Below are 18,210 nucleotides of genomic sequence, written 5' to 3' on the forward strand. Positions count from 1 at the left end.
CACACACGGGGAGCTACAGATGTCCCCAGAATCAGCACTCAGTTGTTTTTATGTAACTCCAATAGTCGACTCCACCAGCCTGTACTTACAAAACGAGGCTGCATAGGTCCTATTTATAGCAACAGCATTACCAGCCAGAAATTGATCATCCACAGAGTGACTACTGGTTATTTCTGTAGTGTCTGAGGTTGAACCTCGCAAACAAGGGTGAGAATGTGGTCACCGTGCCTGCATCCTTTCTGACCTCTTTGCTTCACCCCCTGTGCAGTATCTCCATTTCCAGCTCCTCCACAGGGGCCAGACAGTTCTTTTAATCCCGAGGGGCCCAAATCCCCGGGCCACTGAGCAGCACTGCCAAGCCCCACACCTCACACATTCTCCTTGAGCTTTTGACTTGATCCCCCTTGTCTGCTCACAGTTGGTGCGCCCTCGGGAGAAACAGTGCTTGTGGACAGCCTTGACATCTTGAACGGTGGAAGCTTGAAACCTAACACAGGGAAGGGCAGGAAGGAGTTAGGGGGACATCCAGCCAGGCTCAGGAGATCACAGGGGGGCACCTACTGCAAACCAGCTTGAGCAAATGTGGCGTTTGTTTGGGACCGTCCCATGTAGCAAGTCACCAGGACGGAAGAGCTGTAGGAAGCAGGGCCGCAGGGGCGGGCTTCACCCAGGGACCCACTGCCTTGTGCCCACTCCTGCCTTCCTTGCCTCCTTCCTTTCGCCCTTCTACTCCTCTTCTCCCTCTGCAGTTCCTGTCCCTACAGACTGCCCCTCTCCATACGCCCAGGGATTGATGCCTGTTCTTTTGCTCAGCGCCCCTGTGGTCACATATATATGTGAAACTCAAGGCAAAACTACAAGCTGCCTTGCTTTGGGCAGCTGTTGACCGCATGGGAGGACTGTGCCTTTGGTTGGCTCCACTGGCATCAGGTGCTGGCTTCTGCTGGCTGGAGTGAGACCAGTGCAGTCAGTATCCCACGACCAATGTCTGTTTTCTTGGTTTCTGCACTTGCCACATCTTACCTGATTCCTGCATGGAAACGACATGGCTATGTTTCCCCCATTTCCCGGTTGTCAGGAGAAAGTGGGAGCCATTGACATAAGCTGGTGGCCCTGCAGGTAGCTTCTGCATGTCAATTGCTTGAAGCACACACGGGCCTTTTGCCTGTCAATGTGGCCGACACTACGCCAGTGGGCCAGGTTTGCCCCACCTCTTTCTGATTCAGACGCACCAAGGTTCTGAGATGAACACCTTTAAATTTACCTTGTGTAAGAGCACACCAAGGGCTGGAAGGGGCCCCTCCCCTTCCTCTTCCTCCTCAGTCCTCCCAGGTGCAGGGCAAAGGCTAGGTGCCCACAGGAAAGGCTGCGCTGTTTCTGGCTACTTCCAGTGGGCAGAGCTGCTCCAGCCAAGGCCCTGATCTCTAGGGTACCAGGACACCCCTCTTCCAGCTGGGCCTCCTGCCTGCTACCTTGGCCTCTCTGTGGCTTCCATGTCTCTCCCAGGCTGGTGGAAAGCACTTTGGGGTGTGGGAGAGCCCAGAGACAGTCCATCGCCATCTCCCTCAAAGGCTTGCCCTTGCCTGAAGCTCTTTTTCTCTAGACTCAAGCCTTTGGAATCACCAGCCCTGTTCCTTCAGTTCCTCCACATTTTGGGGCCATTCCTTTTCTGAAACAAAGCAAAAGCTGCTTGCTGGGGGAACCAGAGGAGACTAGTGAGTGGGTGGGTGGTGTTCCCATGGTGTCATCACACCTCTGTGACTCTTTCCCGGGGTCAGTGAGGGTGGGTTAGCCTCAGGATCTTGCTGAGCCCGGGAGCCAGCAGGAAGCGGTTTCATTGAGAGTCAGGACAGAGAAAGTTGGCTTACCTCTTTCCCTTTCCTGTGCCTCCTTCTCTCTAGAACTTTCTCCCTGTGAGAGGTGAAGGGAAGAGACAGACAAGAAAGGAAGGTGCGCCTGGCCGCACAGGTAGGTCAGAACCCCTTGGTGCGGCCTCCGCGTGCCATCCCTGTTTCCCTGCAGTGACAGTCCATGAAGCTCCTTGTTTTCAGGATGTCACAGCCTTCCCAGGCCTGCCACCTCCGTGTGAGGAACTTCCCTGGAGTCAGACCTATCAGGCCCTCACTTGGAGGGGAGGAGTGCTGCCTCCTCAAGCGTGTGAGAGCACGCTTGTCAGCGGCAGCAGCCCCACAGCTAATTGGGGGTTTGTCTGGGAAATGTCAGCAGGACCTGTTGAGTCCTATTAGAAGTCATTGAGAGTGACAAATGACAGACGATCTCCACGCTTAATCTCTGCTTACCCAGAGGCCTGATCAGGAGCCTCCCCCGGGCAGGGAGTGGGCTCTGCCAGGGAAGACAATGGCCATCCTCCAGGCTAGCGGGAGTGGGGCCACATAGCGCAGTCACAGCTGGACAAAAATGCAGCTTTGGAGGGCTTGCATTTTCTGCAAATGCATGCAGCTTTTCAGAGTCTGAGGGTGCTGTCTGCAGGAGCCTGGGAAATCTGGAACCTGGGAGGTCCCTGGCAGGGCTTCCCTAGGTGCCACTCTTTGGTTCCAGTCCATTATGTACTGGAGACTAGTCCTGGGTCCCTCCCGGATCTTCCTTTTGGGCATAAGCGACAGATACCAAATGTACACATTAAAGTTATGTGAGACAGCATGACATCAGGTGGGCAGAGCTGCAGGAGATGGGATGGGCAGCTCCCGTCCCTCTGCCCTTGTGCTAGGTTTCCTTCTCTTTCTTCACTGCCCTGCTTTGCCCGAGCTGCATTCCCCATTGGCCCTAGCTGATTTAGTGAGGGTCACAGGCATGGGGGGCACAAACTCGGGGCAGATGTGGAGTTTCCCACTAAGCTCCAGGCTGGTGAGCTCTGCTAGGCCTCATTCAGTCCCAGGCTCTCCACTTGAAGCCAAGCCCCTTCTCCTTTCTTGCCCATCTGGCAGCCCTGAAAGCTCAATGAATGGGACAGTCTCAGTTCCAGTGCTAATTCTATGGCGGGGCCTGCTTTCCTTTATCTCTCCGAGGAGCGGATCTGAAGCTTAGGTTTTTTAGGAACAGGGTGTCACACAGTTTGGCAATGCCTGCCAAGCGTCTCCGTCTGAAGGCAGACAGGGAAATGGGCCCTGCTGTGGCTTAGAAGTGTTTATCAGCATTCTGAGGAAGATAAGCGGGAGATCTGAAGGGAAATCTTCTGGAAACATTGGTAATTTGTCTTCTCTGGTTAAATTATTTGTTCTTCCTACCAAGCATGTATGCCTCTATCTAGAGGCCAGGCTGCAATGGGACTCCTGGGTCCTAGTCAGAGGCCAAGTAAAGGCTTGCTGCATGCATGCATTCGTCCTGTGCAGGTTTGGGAGCCAGAAGGGTGACAAAGGGAAAGGCATTCTCTCTCTGGAGACCAGCACACAGCCTAAAAGGCACCCATAGACTTGATCATTTTATTTTTTTTTAATTTATTTTTATGTGTATGGGTATTTTGCCTGCATGTATGTATGTTAGTATACAATGTGCCTGCAGCACCCACAGAAGTTCTTTGAAATACACCTACAATCCCCCTACTGATACCAGGTTAAGGACAGGGATTTATATTTGCAAAATGCCCATGGGTTTGCATCTTGCTCAAGTCCTGGGTAGAGGTATGGGTGGGGCTGGGAAGACCCAGATATGGAATATTGATTGCACCATCTTCTCTAGCTGCCTACCTCAGCATCCAGGGCCCAACAGATGTTGACTCCCCCGCCCTTCCAAAAGGGGCAGAGTTGGCAAAATGGCCTGAATTAGCAACGAGTGGGGATGTACCATCCTTGTTTCCCTAGGTGCTGGAACCAACTTCTCTTCTGTCCGTCACTGCACCCTGCCTGCTGCTTCCTCACCTCAGAGTGAAGCTAACAGATTCTGCAACTGGGTACCTGAAACTCAAGTCTGATCTTTCTGCATATATCGAGGCACGCTTACCCCTGGACTTAAGGAGAGTATATACAAATTCATCATACCTACTCTACCAGACAGCAGTATAAACTTGTGCTCAGTTGGCCAAAGGCACCTACAGGAGTATCTCACAGGGTACCTATATCCAAAAATACTAGGTCCCCTGTAGAGGGTTGCCTGTCAGTGCGTATGGTCACATATGCCCAGGAACAGCTGCCACCTAGCATCTAGAGATGTTACCCTACCTTGTATCAATACCCTAGCAAAACCCAAATGGAGAGTGTGGTTCCTACTGAATGCAGAGTTTTGACAAGACAGCAAAGTTGAAAAGTCATCCATCACACAGGTTCCCATCTCTACATACGTGCATACCCACAAATGTGTGCGGACGCATGTGTGTGCGTGTATAACCATCCTTTCTCTCCTTTCCTTCCAGAGTATCTTCTAGGCATCTAAAGTTGGAATCCTGACCTTCCTTCTAGGGTTGCTGTGAAGATTTAGGAAACTGGTATATGGAGCTACTGATGCTTGGTACACAGTAGTTCTGATGCGTGGTACACAGTACTTCTGATGTGTGGTACACAGTAGTTCTTATGCGTGGTACACAGTAGTACCGATGCGTGGTACATAGCAGTACACTTGGGTACACTGAAGCAATTCTGAAGTCTGTGTTTCTTTGGAACCAGTGGAGTCTCCTTCAATCCCAGGGCATTGGCACATTGTTTGGGGCTGGGCGCCACCTGGTGGCTGCTCTCTACTCTCACTTAGGACCCTTGGATGTGAGGCCCCTTTCCTTGGCCCCCTCCTTCTACACCCAACAGGGCAAGAATGCTCTAGGTGAGGGCTGGGAACACACTTGCCACTTCCCTCACCACTTCCTTCCTGACCTTGGAGAGGCTGGAGTCAGATCTGGAAATGGGAGGTGGGGCTTGGCCGTGAGAATAGAAGTGAGCCACTTCTTGCGGGGGCGTTGGCCTCTCCTTTAAGACGCCCTGACCCCGAGGGTCCCTAAAGCCAGGTCCACCTGTCACAGATGGCCCAGCAGACATCCACAGAGATCTCCAGGCTCTTATGAGGTAATTTTATTTCTTCTCATTTTAGGTAAAAATAGTAAATACAAGATAATCTTAATAAAGGTAAAAATACATTATTTGGATTTTGTCGTTTCTAAACAATGACAACTTTTCTCTACAGTACAATTTTTGATTTAGTGTTTTTAAACTTTTTTTTTTAAATAAACAAATAGAACTATTTAGCTATTAGGCTATCTGGGTTCTCATCTGGCACTTAAGAGTAGGTCAGAGGCCGCCTCCCGGTTCTGGTTGTGTGTATATGTGGCGAGGAGGAATGAGAAGGGACTCACAGGATGGGGAGGGTTGACTTCCCAGGACACAGCTGGAGTCCTGAGTGGGGTGGGAGGGCACATATATGCATCCAAGATGGCCTTTCCCTGCCTTGACCACCGAGGCTGGGTGGGAGGTCTCCTGTCTGTCTGATGGCACTTCCTTCCTCCCGGGGGAAGCTCTTCTCTCCCAACAGCCTAGTTTCACAAGCCTGGGTCCAGGCAGGTCCTGGGCTAAGATGTCAGCCACGTACCCAGGACAGAGCCAGTGGATCCCTTGTATCCCAGGGGAGTGGAGTGGAACTCCTCCCCAACAGGGCTGTGACTGGGAGGTCAGCCCGGCTTTGGAATGCTGGTAGAAGTCACAGGTGCCCAGCAGGCACTAAATGTCCTTGCCCTTGTTCACTCGCAGGTGGTCTTTGTTTAAGTTCTTCCCAAATTTCTCACTGAGCTGTTGGATCAGGTCCGCTAGCTCGCCCGTAGCTTGTGACTTCTCTTCGAGAAGCTCATAGCGAAGGCTGGAGATGTCTTGCTTGATTTCCTTAAGTTCACCTGCAAGGACAGAAGAGGGTTCCTGGGATGAGCACGCAGAGGGAAGGCAGTACTGTGCTCTGGGTGCAGGTCCAGCCCCCTGGGGTTGTGGGGGGAGGGTGTTGGGATCCTAAAGGTCCTTGTGCCCACAGATCTCGGAGAACAAAAGTGCCACCCAGCTGACTTTCCACTATGCACTTACAGCCCCCCCCCCCCATTCCTGGAAAGCCTCCTCCTTCACAGCTTGGAGAGGTGGAGTTCAGGGCTGCAAGATTTCTGGCAACTGTTTCACACACTGCTGGCTCCAGTGTTGGTCTCAGAGCCGTTACAGGTAGATGTCAAGAGTGAGCAAGATGCTCGTTAGCTGGAACATTCACCTTTGGGACGCTCTGCTTGACTCTGTGGACATGGGCACCTGAGAGCTGGGCTCTACACAGCACAGCCCGGGGCTGGCCAGCTGCAGGGAGAGCTTCAGCTTGTTCTTAGAAGCAGCCTGATCTCGCCAGTTCGAGCCTCCCTGATGCCTGCAGCTGCCTCCCCCAATAGGGGACCACCAAGCAGTCACTTTCATTTTCTGTTTCCATAGTAACCCACATGGTTAGAAGCCCATGGGGTCTGGCCTGTGGGAATCTCTTTATTAAGCACAAAGGGGAGTAGAAGGCTCTTTCCTCATATTCTAGACACCAGACTTAATTCTGCAGGAGTCCACTGCTTGTGGGAATATTGTTCCTATTGCTTACATGGTGTGCTTAAATGTATAAAATGCAGAGATCTTATACACACTATTCTTATTAGGGGGCTTCGTGAAACCCCAGGCTCATGGTATCATTTAAGTTACAATGGCACCCACCTACAAATTGTGTATCAGTTACCTTCATGTCTGTTACAGTCACACATCCATAAGGCTAGGAGACATGGCACCTGGTTGATCTCATAATTGGGGACCACAAGGAGAGGGAAGTAAGTGTGCTGCCGCCCAGCCTCAGGTCTGTTTGCTTAGCAGCTAGATCGGGCATTGTTGCTTTTCAGACTGCATGCTGGGTACCCCCAAGATGAGGCAAAGTGTCACTCAGTAGCTGGGTTCTTTTGGTAGCACTTGTGGTCCCAGGGAGGGGAGGCCGAGTATCTCCAGTCATGGACAAGGGTTTTTCTGGGTAGCAAGTATTTATCCTGGGTGTTGCAGGAGTAATGACCCGGTGCAAGGCACCCGCCTCTCACTTAGAATCCTCGCTGAAAGCAGACTGAATAATGACTGAGACGGGGAGGTGAGAGCGACCTAGATGGGAGCTCCGGTGTGCACGGGAGCCACCTGACATTGTCATCTAACATGGAGACCGCGGGCTCTGCCACAGATGCAGGGATGCATTCGGCTGTGATCTGTGCACCTTAATCAGCGGGTACTGAAGAGGGATGTCCTCAGAGAAACACAGCTCTTGTTAGAGTCAGAGGCAGGATGGGCACTTGGGGCTGAGCTAGTGGCAGATTCTGGAAATGGGGTTTTGTATACATGCCCGCATAGGAGGACATGAATGGTGGGCTCCTAGGCTCTCCTGAATTCAAGGTGCTGGATGCCAACTGAGGAAGCCATCACTGTGAGTGGCAGACTAACGTCCCACACCTCCATGATGTCTACATTGTCACCACTGGTGGTTGGACTGAGGGTGAGTCATGTCACACAGTGAACAGGAACTAAGGTGACATGTGGAATCATGTGCTAACCAGCTGGCTTTAGGAGAGTCCCCTGGATGGTGCAGGAACCAATCTAATCACGGCATTCTTAGAAGAGGAGGAGGTAAGATGGAGGCGGGTCAGGGCGGAGGTGGCAGTTGGTGGTGAGACAGGGTGGAGACTCTGAGAGGTGGGTCAAGTGTAGAGACCCCAGGGTGGAGCAGCTGCTGGGAAGGGAAATGAAGACCTTGGTCTCCCCGCCTCATGGTGAGCATCTGCTCATACTGGAGAGCAAAGAGTCCCCCAGAAATGACACAGAACCCCAACACCACCACAGTTTCAGCCCTGAGCGAACCATGCTTGACCCTTGACATTCGGAATCTGAATGAAATTGCCTCGGGGGCCCCCACGTACCTTCATTGACCTCATCGTTTTCTCTGTCCACCTGGGCCTTCAGCACATATCTCTTTATGAGCCGTTTCATGATTTTCTGAAATGAGAAGCACAGGCGGGCTCAGGGGCGGGGCAGCCAGCAAGGGCTCCTCTCTCGCACCCCAGGAGGCAGCACAGAGCACTAGCAGGCTGGTGCCTCTCTCCCAGGGTGCTCTGCCCAGTCAGGGGGCCTGGCAAAGCTCTGCTTAGCTTCCATACTCCCCAGGAGGTGAGAACAGGAGAAGCCAAGCCAAGGAAAGAGGGAACCTTGAATACATGGCTCTGTGTGAGGCCTAAGCCCACTTTAGGCCTGGCCAGACAGGGAATGCTGGGAAATCTTAGCAGGTCAGCTCAGGTAATTGCAGCCCTTAAGAGGTGGCAGTGTGCAGATCACAGCAGTGGCCAGGACCAAGCAGAGGAAGTCGATGGCGTCTTGAAGAGTTGCTGCCAGCATCCATCAACCTCACTGTCAGCTGGGCCTCTGGGCCGTGATGGAGAGACCACTTCCCCAGACATCCCCAGGTCTGACCCTGTACCCCCAGGAACGGTGCAGCAGGGACTTTGGCCCCAGCTTCCCGACAGCAGGTAAGTATTCCTTACTGAACAAAGCTAAGGGACTAAGGGACACCAAGAATAGTGCCAAGTGTCAGGAAGCCCCGAGGAGCTGAACTTTGGGTTTTGCCAGCTAGCTGTTCCAGGGTTCCTGTGAAATCAGAGTTTAAAAATATTCGGAGAGCTGAGATTTCTGACTCTTGCGAGACGAGCAGCATGGAAGAGGGGCCAGGGTTCCCTGCTGCCGCTGCTGCCCTGGCCAGTGGCCCATTTACGGAGCCACACCTAGAACCATGCTGCCCTGGCCAGTGGCCCATTTACGGAGCCACACCCAGAACCATGCTGCCCTGGCCAGTGGCCCATTTACCGAGCCACACCCAGAACCATGCTGCCCTGGCCAGTGGCCCATTCACCTGCTCATACCCAGAATCAGGAGGACGCGGCAGCATCTTTGAGAGTTCAGACACCTGCAGCGGACCTGGGTTCAGTCCTAAATTCTCCCTCACCACAGAGAAATGGGATTGAATGGCATGCGCAGTGCTAGAGGCTTCAACAAATTTCCTGTCACCTGATGGTTCTCCTCATGCCCTCAGCTGGGACTGCCTAGCCAAGGAGATGTCTCCAGACTGTAGTCCAAAGATTTTATATGTCCTGAGCTAAGTTTCTTTCACCCATGGCCCGGGTGAGCTTAGGCCAGTGAGTCCTCCTTTGCTGGAGCCTGTGGGCCCCCCTTCCTATGGCTCCATGGTTTGGGTGCCGGGAACAGCTCATTAGCTGCCCTGTTTGTCCTAAGATAGTGGTATTAACACAGCAGTGTCTGAAGTGAGGCCCAGCCTTTTCTCTGGGCCATTCTTCTAGTCCAGGAAGCAGGTTATCTACATCACAGGAGTGTGTACCCACTCCTTGGTACCTTCAGAGGAAAACCAAACCAAACAAACACAAAAATAAAAGCTGCCCGTCACTGGTTCTCCCAGAAGAGAATGGCAGTTAATCTCTGCACCTTTTATTTTAAGGAATTAAGAACATTCATCTGCTGCACATTTTTAGGCCTATCTGAGAGAAAGGATGAGCAAGTTAAAGTTAGTTGCCAGCTCCAGGCCTGGACAGTGAGAGCCTGTCTCGGCAAAGCAAGCCAATGGTTTCTCCACTGCCGGTCTCCTGAGTGAAGGAGTCTAGCTGTTCTTGATGCAAGAGGACAAGGCAGAGCCTGAAAGAAATGGGTGAGTGTGAATGACACCTCTTTGTGGGTGCAGCAGCCACCACAGTCCTGCCTAGTTAGTAGTTAATATCCACTGAGCTCTGGATTAGGCCACACGATTAAATTGAGTCCTCTAAAATTATCCCAAGGGCTATGCTTATGACACTCTAGCACATGCCTGCCAAGCTATGTTTTGAATTGGTAAGATCCAGTTCACATGCATCTTCTTGGAGGAGGAAGAGGAAGAGGAAGCAGAAGCAACTCAGACATGTGCGCGACACCTTACAGACCATAGTGTGTCAGTCTTATTCACAAAAAGTGAGCTCACTCAATCTCTCCAGAAACTCAGCTCTCAGAGGGGTGCACTTAGGCCCTCTCATCCATGTCCTGATTCTAGTCCATTGGGCTCTTGGTCATGGGAGCCAGGCTGGAAAAGACCTAACTAACCAAGCAGCCCGTGCTGAGGGAGCTAGTAAGCCAGACTCCAGGTATCTGCTCCAGTCTGCAGGAACCGCCTTTCCCCACCTCACAAAGCAAAAGGGCTAAGAAGATTAAAACAGAGAATTCTGCCCACCAGGGGACTCCTGAGGAAGAGACAGAGGGAGCCAGGCCCAGGGACCCTGTGACAGAGGAAAGTGTGCCCTCTCTGTGATTTCACAGGATTTCTGCAGATGACTACAGTTTACAAGGCCGACAGAACACGCTTGCAGTGAGCTGGTTGCTCTGGGGAAGAGAAGGGAGGGACGATGGACTGAAGGCTGCAGGTTCTATGCCCATCAAACGGTTGTGCATCAGAAGTACGTAGCCTGGAAGGTCCCCAGTGGGCCCCAAAGCAGGAAAATAGCCTCAGGTCACCCTCAAATCCACCTTTGCTTTGTGCGTTGCAGCTGGCAAAAAGACACTGATCCAGGCCCCTCCCGGTCCACATCCTCACCTTGGGCTTGGGAGTTTTGACAGATACCATACTAGAAACCACCAAGCCCCCCTCCCCCCCCCCACAAGGCAGGGACTGAGGGGACTCTAGGGAAGCACCAGAATGACAGGCCAGAGTCTGGGGGATGTGTTGTGCTGAGAGAAAAGGGCCCAGAGAATCAGCTGGGTCACCACCAGTTGTGAGGCCTCAGCCAAGAAGAATTAGTTCTGTAATCTGTAAAATTTGCTGGCATCTGGGGGGAAAGGACACCACTAGTGTCCAGACTGCTTCCCTATGACCTCTGGGGTCATTTCAAGACTAATTTAGATGACTAGCTCAGAAAGATACCTAGACACAGAGCCCAGCTGGTCCAGAGTGACCAGGTACAAAAAGCAGGGTGTTCTAAGTCCCTCAGCCCCAAACCCAGTGCCTTCCCACAAAGCTTCCGAAGGTCATCCCTAGCCTGAGGCTGCAAACATTACAGCAGGGGTTTCTGGGAGATCTAAGGCGGGAGGACTGAGGTTGTGGTGTGGGTAGGCAGACAGGGACAGCTGTGAGGTTGATTGCCATTCATCTGGGTGCAGGACGGTCGGTTGCAGGCAATCATTCTTCCTTTATCTCAGTAGCCGGTTCTGTCCAAGATCAGGGATTTCTATTAGGAGTTGCTATCTGTTCTGTGACACACAAAATCTGTGCTCTCCTCCGAGAAGCTGAGAAATGGGAGCCCTCCCCTGGCAGAGGATTTAGCCTGTGAAACAGCTCAAAGCCGACCAAACGGGGCAGTCTCGATTCTGTGCACGATTAATTTCAAGATTTGCCCATTGCCAATTTTGAGCTCATGTCATCTGTTAAGACTTAAGTGTTTTCAAGGATGAGCTATTTCTTAATTGAACAATTAAATCCTCTCCAGTGTGTAGCTGGCTGCTGAAACCTGGGCGAGGAGATTCAACCAGAGACCTGTGTCCGGAAGACGCCAGGTCTGTAGCCATGCCCCGTGGGAAGGTGGCACCAGGGACATGTCCCCTTCTCACCTCAGCCCAAAGTGATACCCAGGAAAACATCATATTACAGCCAGAAGAAATTATGGACAAGGGTGAACCTGTTCATTGCGAGGAGTGGGAGGCAGGGAGAGAATGCCCCATGTGTTCCAACAGCTAAGTGGTAGTCGCCATTCATCATTGGAGCAGAGGCAGTCCTGGTTTCCAGAAGGCATATGGGGACTGCACGCATTAGAGGGCTCCTCCAAAGTTCTGTAGCAAGCATCTCTGCAGGCTGACAGGTTCAGTGGTGATCCTGAGATCTACCTGGCCACTGAGGGCACACTGGGAATCATGGAGGTGCTACTCCTCCCCTTGTCCCCACCCTGCATCAGGTCCAGTGCTGTGCACTGTATTAGCTCTGCCCCACTGCCCACTCACACAGCCCAACAGAAATAGCCATCTCTTAGATCCGAATGACAGGCACCGTGCCTCCTCCTGCTGGTGTCTGCCTTGGTCACTGGTGCTGAGTACAGTGTAAACATGTCTGTCCCCTGCCAAGTTACCCTCCCCTCCTGGACTTTAGAGAACACCGGATACTACTGCCATCCTGAGAGAAAGGTAGGGCTCTGCCTTCCTTCTGTTCTCCCCGGCAGCTTGAGACCTTTGTGATTCTCCACCTTTACCAGGAAGGCCCCATGGCTGTCTCCTTTACCTGGCTGAGGTCTTGGCCAACTCTTCTCTCCATGAAGATGCCTCACCCCCACACTCCCACCCAGCCAGACCTTCCTGGTTTTCTCTAGTTTTAACCTTATTGTTTATTTCTTGGGATTTCTATCAGTTTGATGCAGTATGCTACCTATGTGTTTATTATTGTGTCTCCCCCTAAGCCTGCAGGTGCCACCGGGGTAGGAGCCCTGTCGGCATCCCCAGCAGATGGCACAGTACTGGCACACAGCAGGCACTCTGAAGGAAGCTGTGATCTGTGTTCCCACAGCCACGTGACTGAATCCACCTAAGCGGATTCGGTCTACTTCTGCCCACACGTAGGTAAGGAGGGGTAGTTACCTGGTATCTGGTGGGTTTGCTGAAAGTGTTGTTTGATGTCAGGTTTTCAGAATTCCTCATGCCAGCCTGGTAGCGGGCCTTCTAAATCAAAGAAAGAAAGATGCATACATACACGGCAGGGCTTGGAGTAATATCTGGACACAGAGGTGGTCTGTAGGGAACCTTCTGGGAAAGGATTGGATATGGTTTGACTTCCTAGACTGTCGCTCCTGGGAACTGAGTTTCTGTAGGGTTGTCAGAGTCAATGACTGTTGCTGGCCCATTTGGTCTAGGAAGCCCTGGGCTTTGTGTCTTTCTTCTAGACCTCCTCAGAGGTTTTGCTCCAATAAATACTGAGAGCACAGAGATGGGAAGAGCGCAGGGAACTCTGTCCTCAGATCAGCTTCTGGCTGCTTTCTGTAGAAAGCCATATGCTTCCAATGCTCTGGAGCAGTGGTTCTCAACCTGTGGGTCAGGACCCCAGGGGTGGGGTCAAATAATCCTTTCACAGGGGCCACCTAAGAACGTCTGCATATCAGGCATTTACATTACACTTTACAACAGTAGGAAAATTACAGTTATGAAGTAGCAATGAAATGATTTATGGCTGGGGGTCACCACAGCATGAGGACCTGTGTTAAAGGGTCGCAGTGTTAGGAGGGCTGGGGACCACTGCTGCAGGGGTTCCCTTCTGCTGGGGTCCTGTCTCTCCAGGCAGCAGGCAGCTTGCTAAACTGAAAGCATCTCTAAGAGACTTGGGGACTTTACCCTGGGTGGTGCTTTGCTGAGGTGCCTGGTAGATTCAGCAAGGTGGTGGCTCCTTGTAGCACCTACGCTGGCTGGCTGGCTTTGTGCCAGGGGTGGCTGTTGGAAGGAAGGAGTCAAACACACGGCCCCACCCACACTCCCCCCTCCCCATGACCAGATGCTACCTACCCTGAATTTGGAGTTCAGCATGCCCATTTCCAGGTCGTTTTCACAGCTTTTGGCCTTAGATTTGCAGAGCTTTATGAGGCACATCTTGATTCTTATTATGAGATAATAGAAGGATTTAGGGCTCGGCACTAGGTTAAAGGGAGCGGGTAGAGTCCTTCCTTCATCGAAGTAAGAAAGCCAGAGCTTCGCTCGAGCGAATTTCCACTCCACGTCTGCATCTTCCTGTGGAACAAGGGAATCAGTCACACACTAGGGGCCACAGCTTAACGTCTGAGCGGGGTGTGAACAGGGTCAAGTCTACAGCATGTGAGCGGCTTGCTGGACAGCACTGGTGTGCTGTGGGTGTGTACCCCCATCTGTGATGGTGCTGGATAGGAGCATCTCTAAGACCAAGTGCCCCCATCTGTGATGGTGCAGGCCAGGTGTGCTGTGGGTGTGTACCCCCATCTGTGATGGCACAGGCCAGGAGCATCTCCAAGGCCATGTGCAGGCAGCACTTTTAACATTGTCTACCTGACTCAGTGTTCATGGTGGAAAAGCCCCTCCTCCACTCCATCAGTGCCTTCACCAGTGTCTCCACACCCCAGCCATGATACGCCCCTCCCCCCAACCAGCGCCTTCACCAGTGTCCCCCCTGGCAGCTCCTAAGAACTAACTGTCTTCACTGCAGTTTCAGCCTTCGGCCCGCTGACTTCACAGTTCTGGCCACTACAGCATCGAGTTAGTCATCTCCTAAAGGAGAGTCCTCCAGAAATGTACTATGAGCCTGAGGCAATGGGATGTAGAATCATTTGTATCTGGTTTCAAAGTCTCTCACTAACAATGTGGCTTGAGCTTGTGACTCCATAGAGTGTGGTAGCGCTTGTCTCCTCCATGTTGTCCGGAAGCAGGCATCAAGTAACACTTGTTTGCACAGGCAGTGGCTACACCCCAAGGCACTGTGAACCCGGCAAGGATGCACCTATAGTCGGCTGGGATGGACCACCAGGCTCTAAGTCCATGAACCGCAGGCGCCCTTTGCTTTCTACCGCTAAGGCCCCGCATGTGACCTGTGTACGCTGGGACACAATGGATGGAGCTTGTAGACTACGAGTTTGGTGAGGAGGGCTCACCCTGGTGTAACAGGGAGACTGGAAATGAGAAGAAGGCTGGCATACCGGTAAGAACCCTGGTCATGGTCTTTAGCAGCTGTGAGACTATGGCACCCGGCTTAGCCATTCTGGCCCTCAGTTGCCTCATTTACAAATGGAGACAGCGTAATAGTTACCCACCTCACGGGTGGCTGGAAGAGCTAAAGAAGCCATGAGGAAACATGGCTGATACTAGCACTGGATGGTTCTCGACCAGTTTGAGGGGGTAAAGTAGAGAAGAATAGGTCCGAGTCACAGTGGGAGAGGAGCTGAGAAGTGTGGATCCCTGGTGGTGGGAGTTCAATGGAGAGGGGATTTTCTCAGTTTTAGAAGAAGACAAGTTTTTGACCAAGTGACTCATTTAAATGCTGACACAAAAGGCCACGTGGTGAGCAGGAGGGTGAGGAGACAGTCAGGAAGGCAGTGGACAACAGCTCCTGTGGGCCAGGACTTCCCCAGCGGGAGGAAGTGAAGAGGATGGCAGTGGCAGGGGCAGCAGAGCCCGTGGATTCCTACACGAGGTGCTAAGATCTAGTGAACGAGTCCATAAGTGTCCTTATAGAAGGCGTACAAAGATTCACTTGCCACCACCGAATGTGGTCATGAGCACCCCGCATTATCCAATAGTTCACGGCTCACTGAGAGGGGCAGGCATAGCAGCTCTGACCTGACCAGGAAGTTGTTCCTGGCCCAGGAGAAGGGGCTGGGCCACCTCAGTGTTCTGCTCACCTCAGAGATCATCCTGGTGACACCATGAGCTATGAGCTTGCCTAGTTCTGCACCAAGTCAGTGGGCATCGCTCAGCTCAGCCAACCTTCTTATGCCATAGCTATGAGGACCAACGCTTGTTAGGACGTGGCAGACATCTCTGGGCGAGAAATAAAAAGACCCATGGATTTTCTTCCAACACCACTTGCCTCTTCTTACACTCAGGGAAACTGAGGCCCATAACGATGGAAGGACTAGAGGGCAATAGCTCACTTACATGGGTAACCAAACATGTAAAAATGCTCCTTGAAAAGATGCCACCGGTCCATCTCTAAGGTGAGTGCCGCATCTCTCAGGGAGTGGGGGGGGGGTGCAGCTGATGCTTTAGGACCAGCCCCTGCTTCCTCCAGCCCCCTGCCTCTTTCCCTGGCCCAGTTTGTGCTCCTGTCGTGAGGAACAAACTGCTCTGTTTGGTCCTCTCTGATCCGATAGTCTGGAACAATCTTTCTGGGAGAGCAGGTTATGGACTGAACAGTGTCTTCTCAAAACCAACCCATTGCAGCCCTAACTCCACCACTGTGGGATGGGACCGTATTTGCAGACAGAACTGTTTTAAAAGGTGCTTGAGGTTAAATGAAGATCCAAGGGCAGGTTCCCCAATCAAGCAGGATCAGTAGAAAAGTCACGTAAGGACACAGCTGGAAGGTTGCTGTGTGTATGCCAAGAAGGGCAGCCTCACAGGGAACCATCTGCCCAGACTTTTAGATCTTTTAGCCTCTAGGAAATATGAGGCAATAAATGCCTGATGCTTAAGCCACACAGTCTTGATTTTACTTTTTTTTTAAATTTAAATGAAAACCATATTAAATAACTTCTTTGTTTTTCTATATGAGAACCATGGAAATAATCATTTCTTATCATTTAAGCACAGGGTTAACCAGCAAATGAGAAAGGCCCTGCTTGAGCCTCCTTCCAAATCCTTGCCACACAGGAAGACTGTGGCCCCATCCCTGGCAATCCTTTTCTACTATTTCCCCTGGATGTATGCATTTGTATCATTGTATAAATAAGAGATTTGCCTGTTTATATCAGGAGAAATTTAACTTGCATTTTTTCATTTACTAATATCTGAGTGATTTTCTTCTAACTTAGAAAGCATAAAAAGGTATAAATTGAAAGAGACCCTGTCCATCACCTCTCCCCCAATTTTACCTGGTAATAGTCAGGTATCCCAGAGGAGCTTACCTTTCCCCCCCTCTTAAAAAACATGCGTGCGCACACGTGTGTGTGTGTGTGCGTGCGTGCGTATGTGTGCATGCGTGCGTGTGTAGGGTGGGACTATGTGCACAGGTAAGTGCAAGTACCAACAGATGCTGGAAGATGGCATAAGATCCCTGGGTGCTGGGAACTGAATTCCGGGACCCTGCAGGAGCGGTACCCGCTCTTAATCACTGAGCCGTCTCTCCAGCCCCACATATCTTTCCTATGGCTTCCTTGAGAAGTTTTTTCTTTCCCAAACACACATGCAGTGACAAAGGGGGTGAACTCACACTCCCCTGTGTCCCCTCTTCCACAGGAGAAGAATGCACTATTTATATCATTCTGCAAGTTGCCTCTGCATTCCTCTTAACAGCAAGGCTTGGGGGCTTCACTGCCTTAGTTTAGCTAAAACCGCCCATCTTTTTTGTTTGTCTGCTTCTAAGACTTAGTCTTGCCATGTTTCTGTTTGGCTGCTGTGTGCTGGGATGACATGCAGGAGCACTGATCTTTAAGAAATGTGCTGCACGTATCTATTATTTTGTGTGCATAGGTGTTTGGTGCGCACATGCCATGCGCATATGTGGAATCAGAGAACAACACGCGAAGTCAGTTCTCCCTTTCTGCCATGCAATGCTGGGATTGAACTCAGGTCGTCAGGCTTGGCAACAGCTCCTTTACCTGCTGAGCCGCCTTGCTGCCCATCCCCACCATGCTTTCCTTTCTTTTCCACTAAGTTAAACGATATCCCTGTGTTCAGATTCGTCACAATCAATTTAACTTGATTCCTATTATTGCTCATTTGTGTTGCTTTTACTTTTCTGATGTTCTAAATAAGACTAAACCACGGCTTATGTATGTTAGATCCTAATAAAGGATCTGTTCGTACCTTTTGTTTCTTTGCAGAGCTGGGGACTGGACTATGACTTTGCCAGGCACATGCTACCATCGAGCTGTATCCCAACTTCATTATTTAAAATGATCTCCTTTCTGCTTCCTCTGTACCTCACTGGGGATCACATCCAAGGCCTTGCATGTGCCGGGTGAATGCTCTACCACAGCCTTTATCTTTCTGGCAAAGTAAAGTTCATCTTTAAAGTCCCCAAGCTTCCCATCAGTTTCTCCCCCTTTGTTGTGCATCTTCTGTGCCCGGCTGTGTTGACCCCAGAGCATGGTGATTTGATGATTGCCTTACCTGTCCTTTTAAGACTAAAGAATTATTTATTACTCTGTGTGTGTGTGTGTGTGTGTGTGTGTGTGGAGGTCAAGAGACTAAAGAATTATTTATCACTGTGTGTATGTGGTGTGTGTGTGTATGTGGTGTGTGTGTGTATGTGGTGTGTGTGTGTTTATGTGGTGTGTGTATGTGGTGTGTGTGTATGTGGTGTGTGTGTGTGTGGTGTGTGTGTGTATGTGGTGTGTGTGTGTGGTGTGTGTGTGTATGTGGTGTGTGTGTGTTTATGTGGTGTGTGTATGTGGTGTGTGTGTATGTGGTGTGTGTGTGTGGTGTGTGTGTGTATGTGGTGTGTGTGTGTATGTGGTGTGTGTGTGTATGTGGTGTGTGTGTGTATGTGGTGTGTGTGTGTATG

The 18,210-nt window shown here is 51.3% G+C and overlaps 1 protein-coding gene across 1 annotated transcript in view; it reads right to left on the bottom strand.

Annotated features, from left to right (window-relative positions):
- Positions 1–5,284: 5,284 nt before the first annotated feature.
- LOC121444936 (short transient receptor potential channel 7) overlaps positions 5,285–18,210 on the bottom strand; it is a 120,867-nt gene continuing 107,941 nt past the window's right edge. Inside the window, exons 9-12 of the mRNA XM_041646881.1 lie at positions 13,527–13,748; positions 12,612–12,692; positions 7,886–7,961; positions 5,285–5,824 (exon numbers count right to left, since the gene is read on the bottom strand). Coding sequence (XP_041502815.1) covers positions 5,655–5,824; positions 7,886–7,961; positions 12,612–12,692; positions 13,527–13,748 — 549 coding nt within the window. The 3' untranslated portion in view covers positions 5,285–5,654. The remainder of the gene's footprint in view (positions 5,825–7,885; positions 7,962–12,611; positions 12,693–13,526; positions 13,749–18,210) is intronic.

The sequence above is a fragment of the Microtus oregoni genome, unplaced genomic scaffold, assembly GCF_018167655.1.
Source record: "Microtus oregoni isolate MIOR12 unplaced genomic scaffold, Mior012 000148F_ref0000004, whole genome shotgun sequence".
NCBI lineage: Eukaryota > Metazoa > Chordata > Mammalia > Rodentia > Cricetidae > Microtus > Microtus oregoni.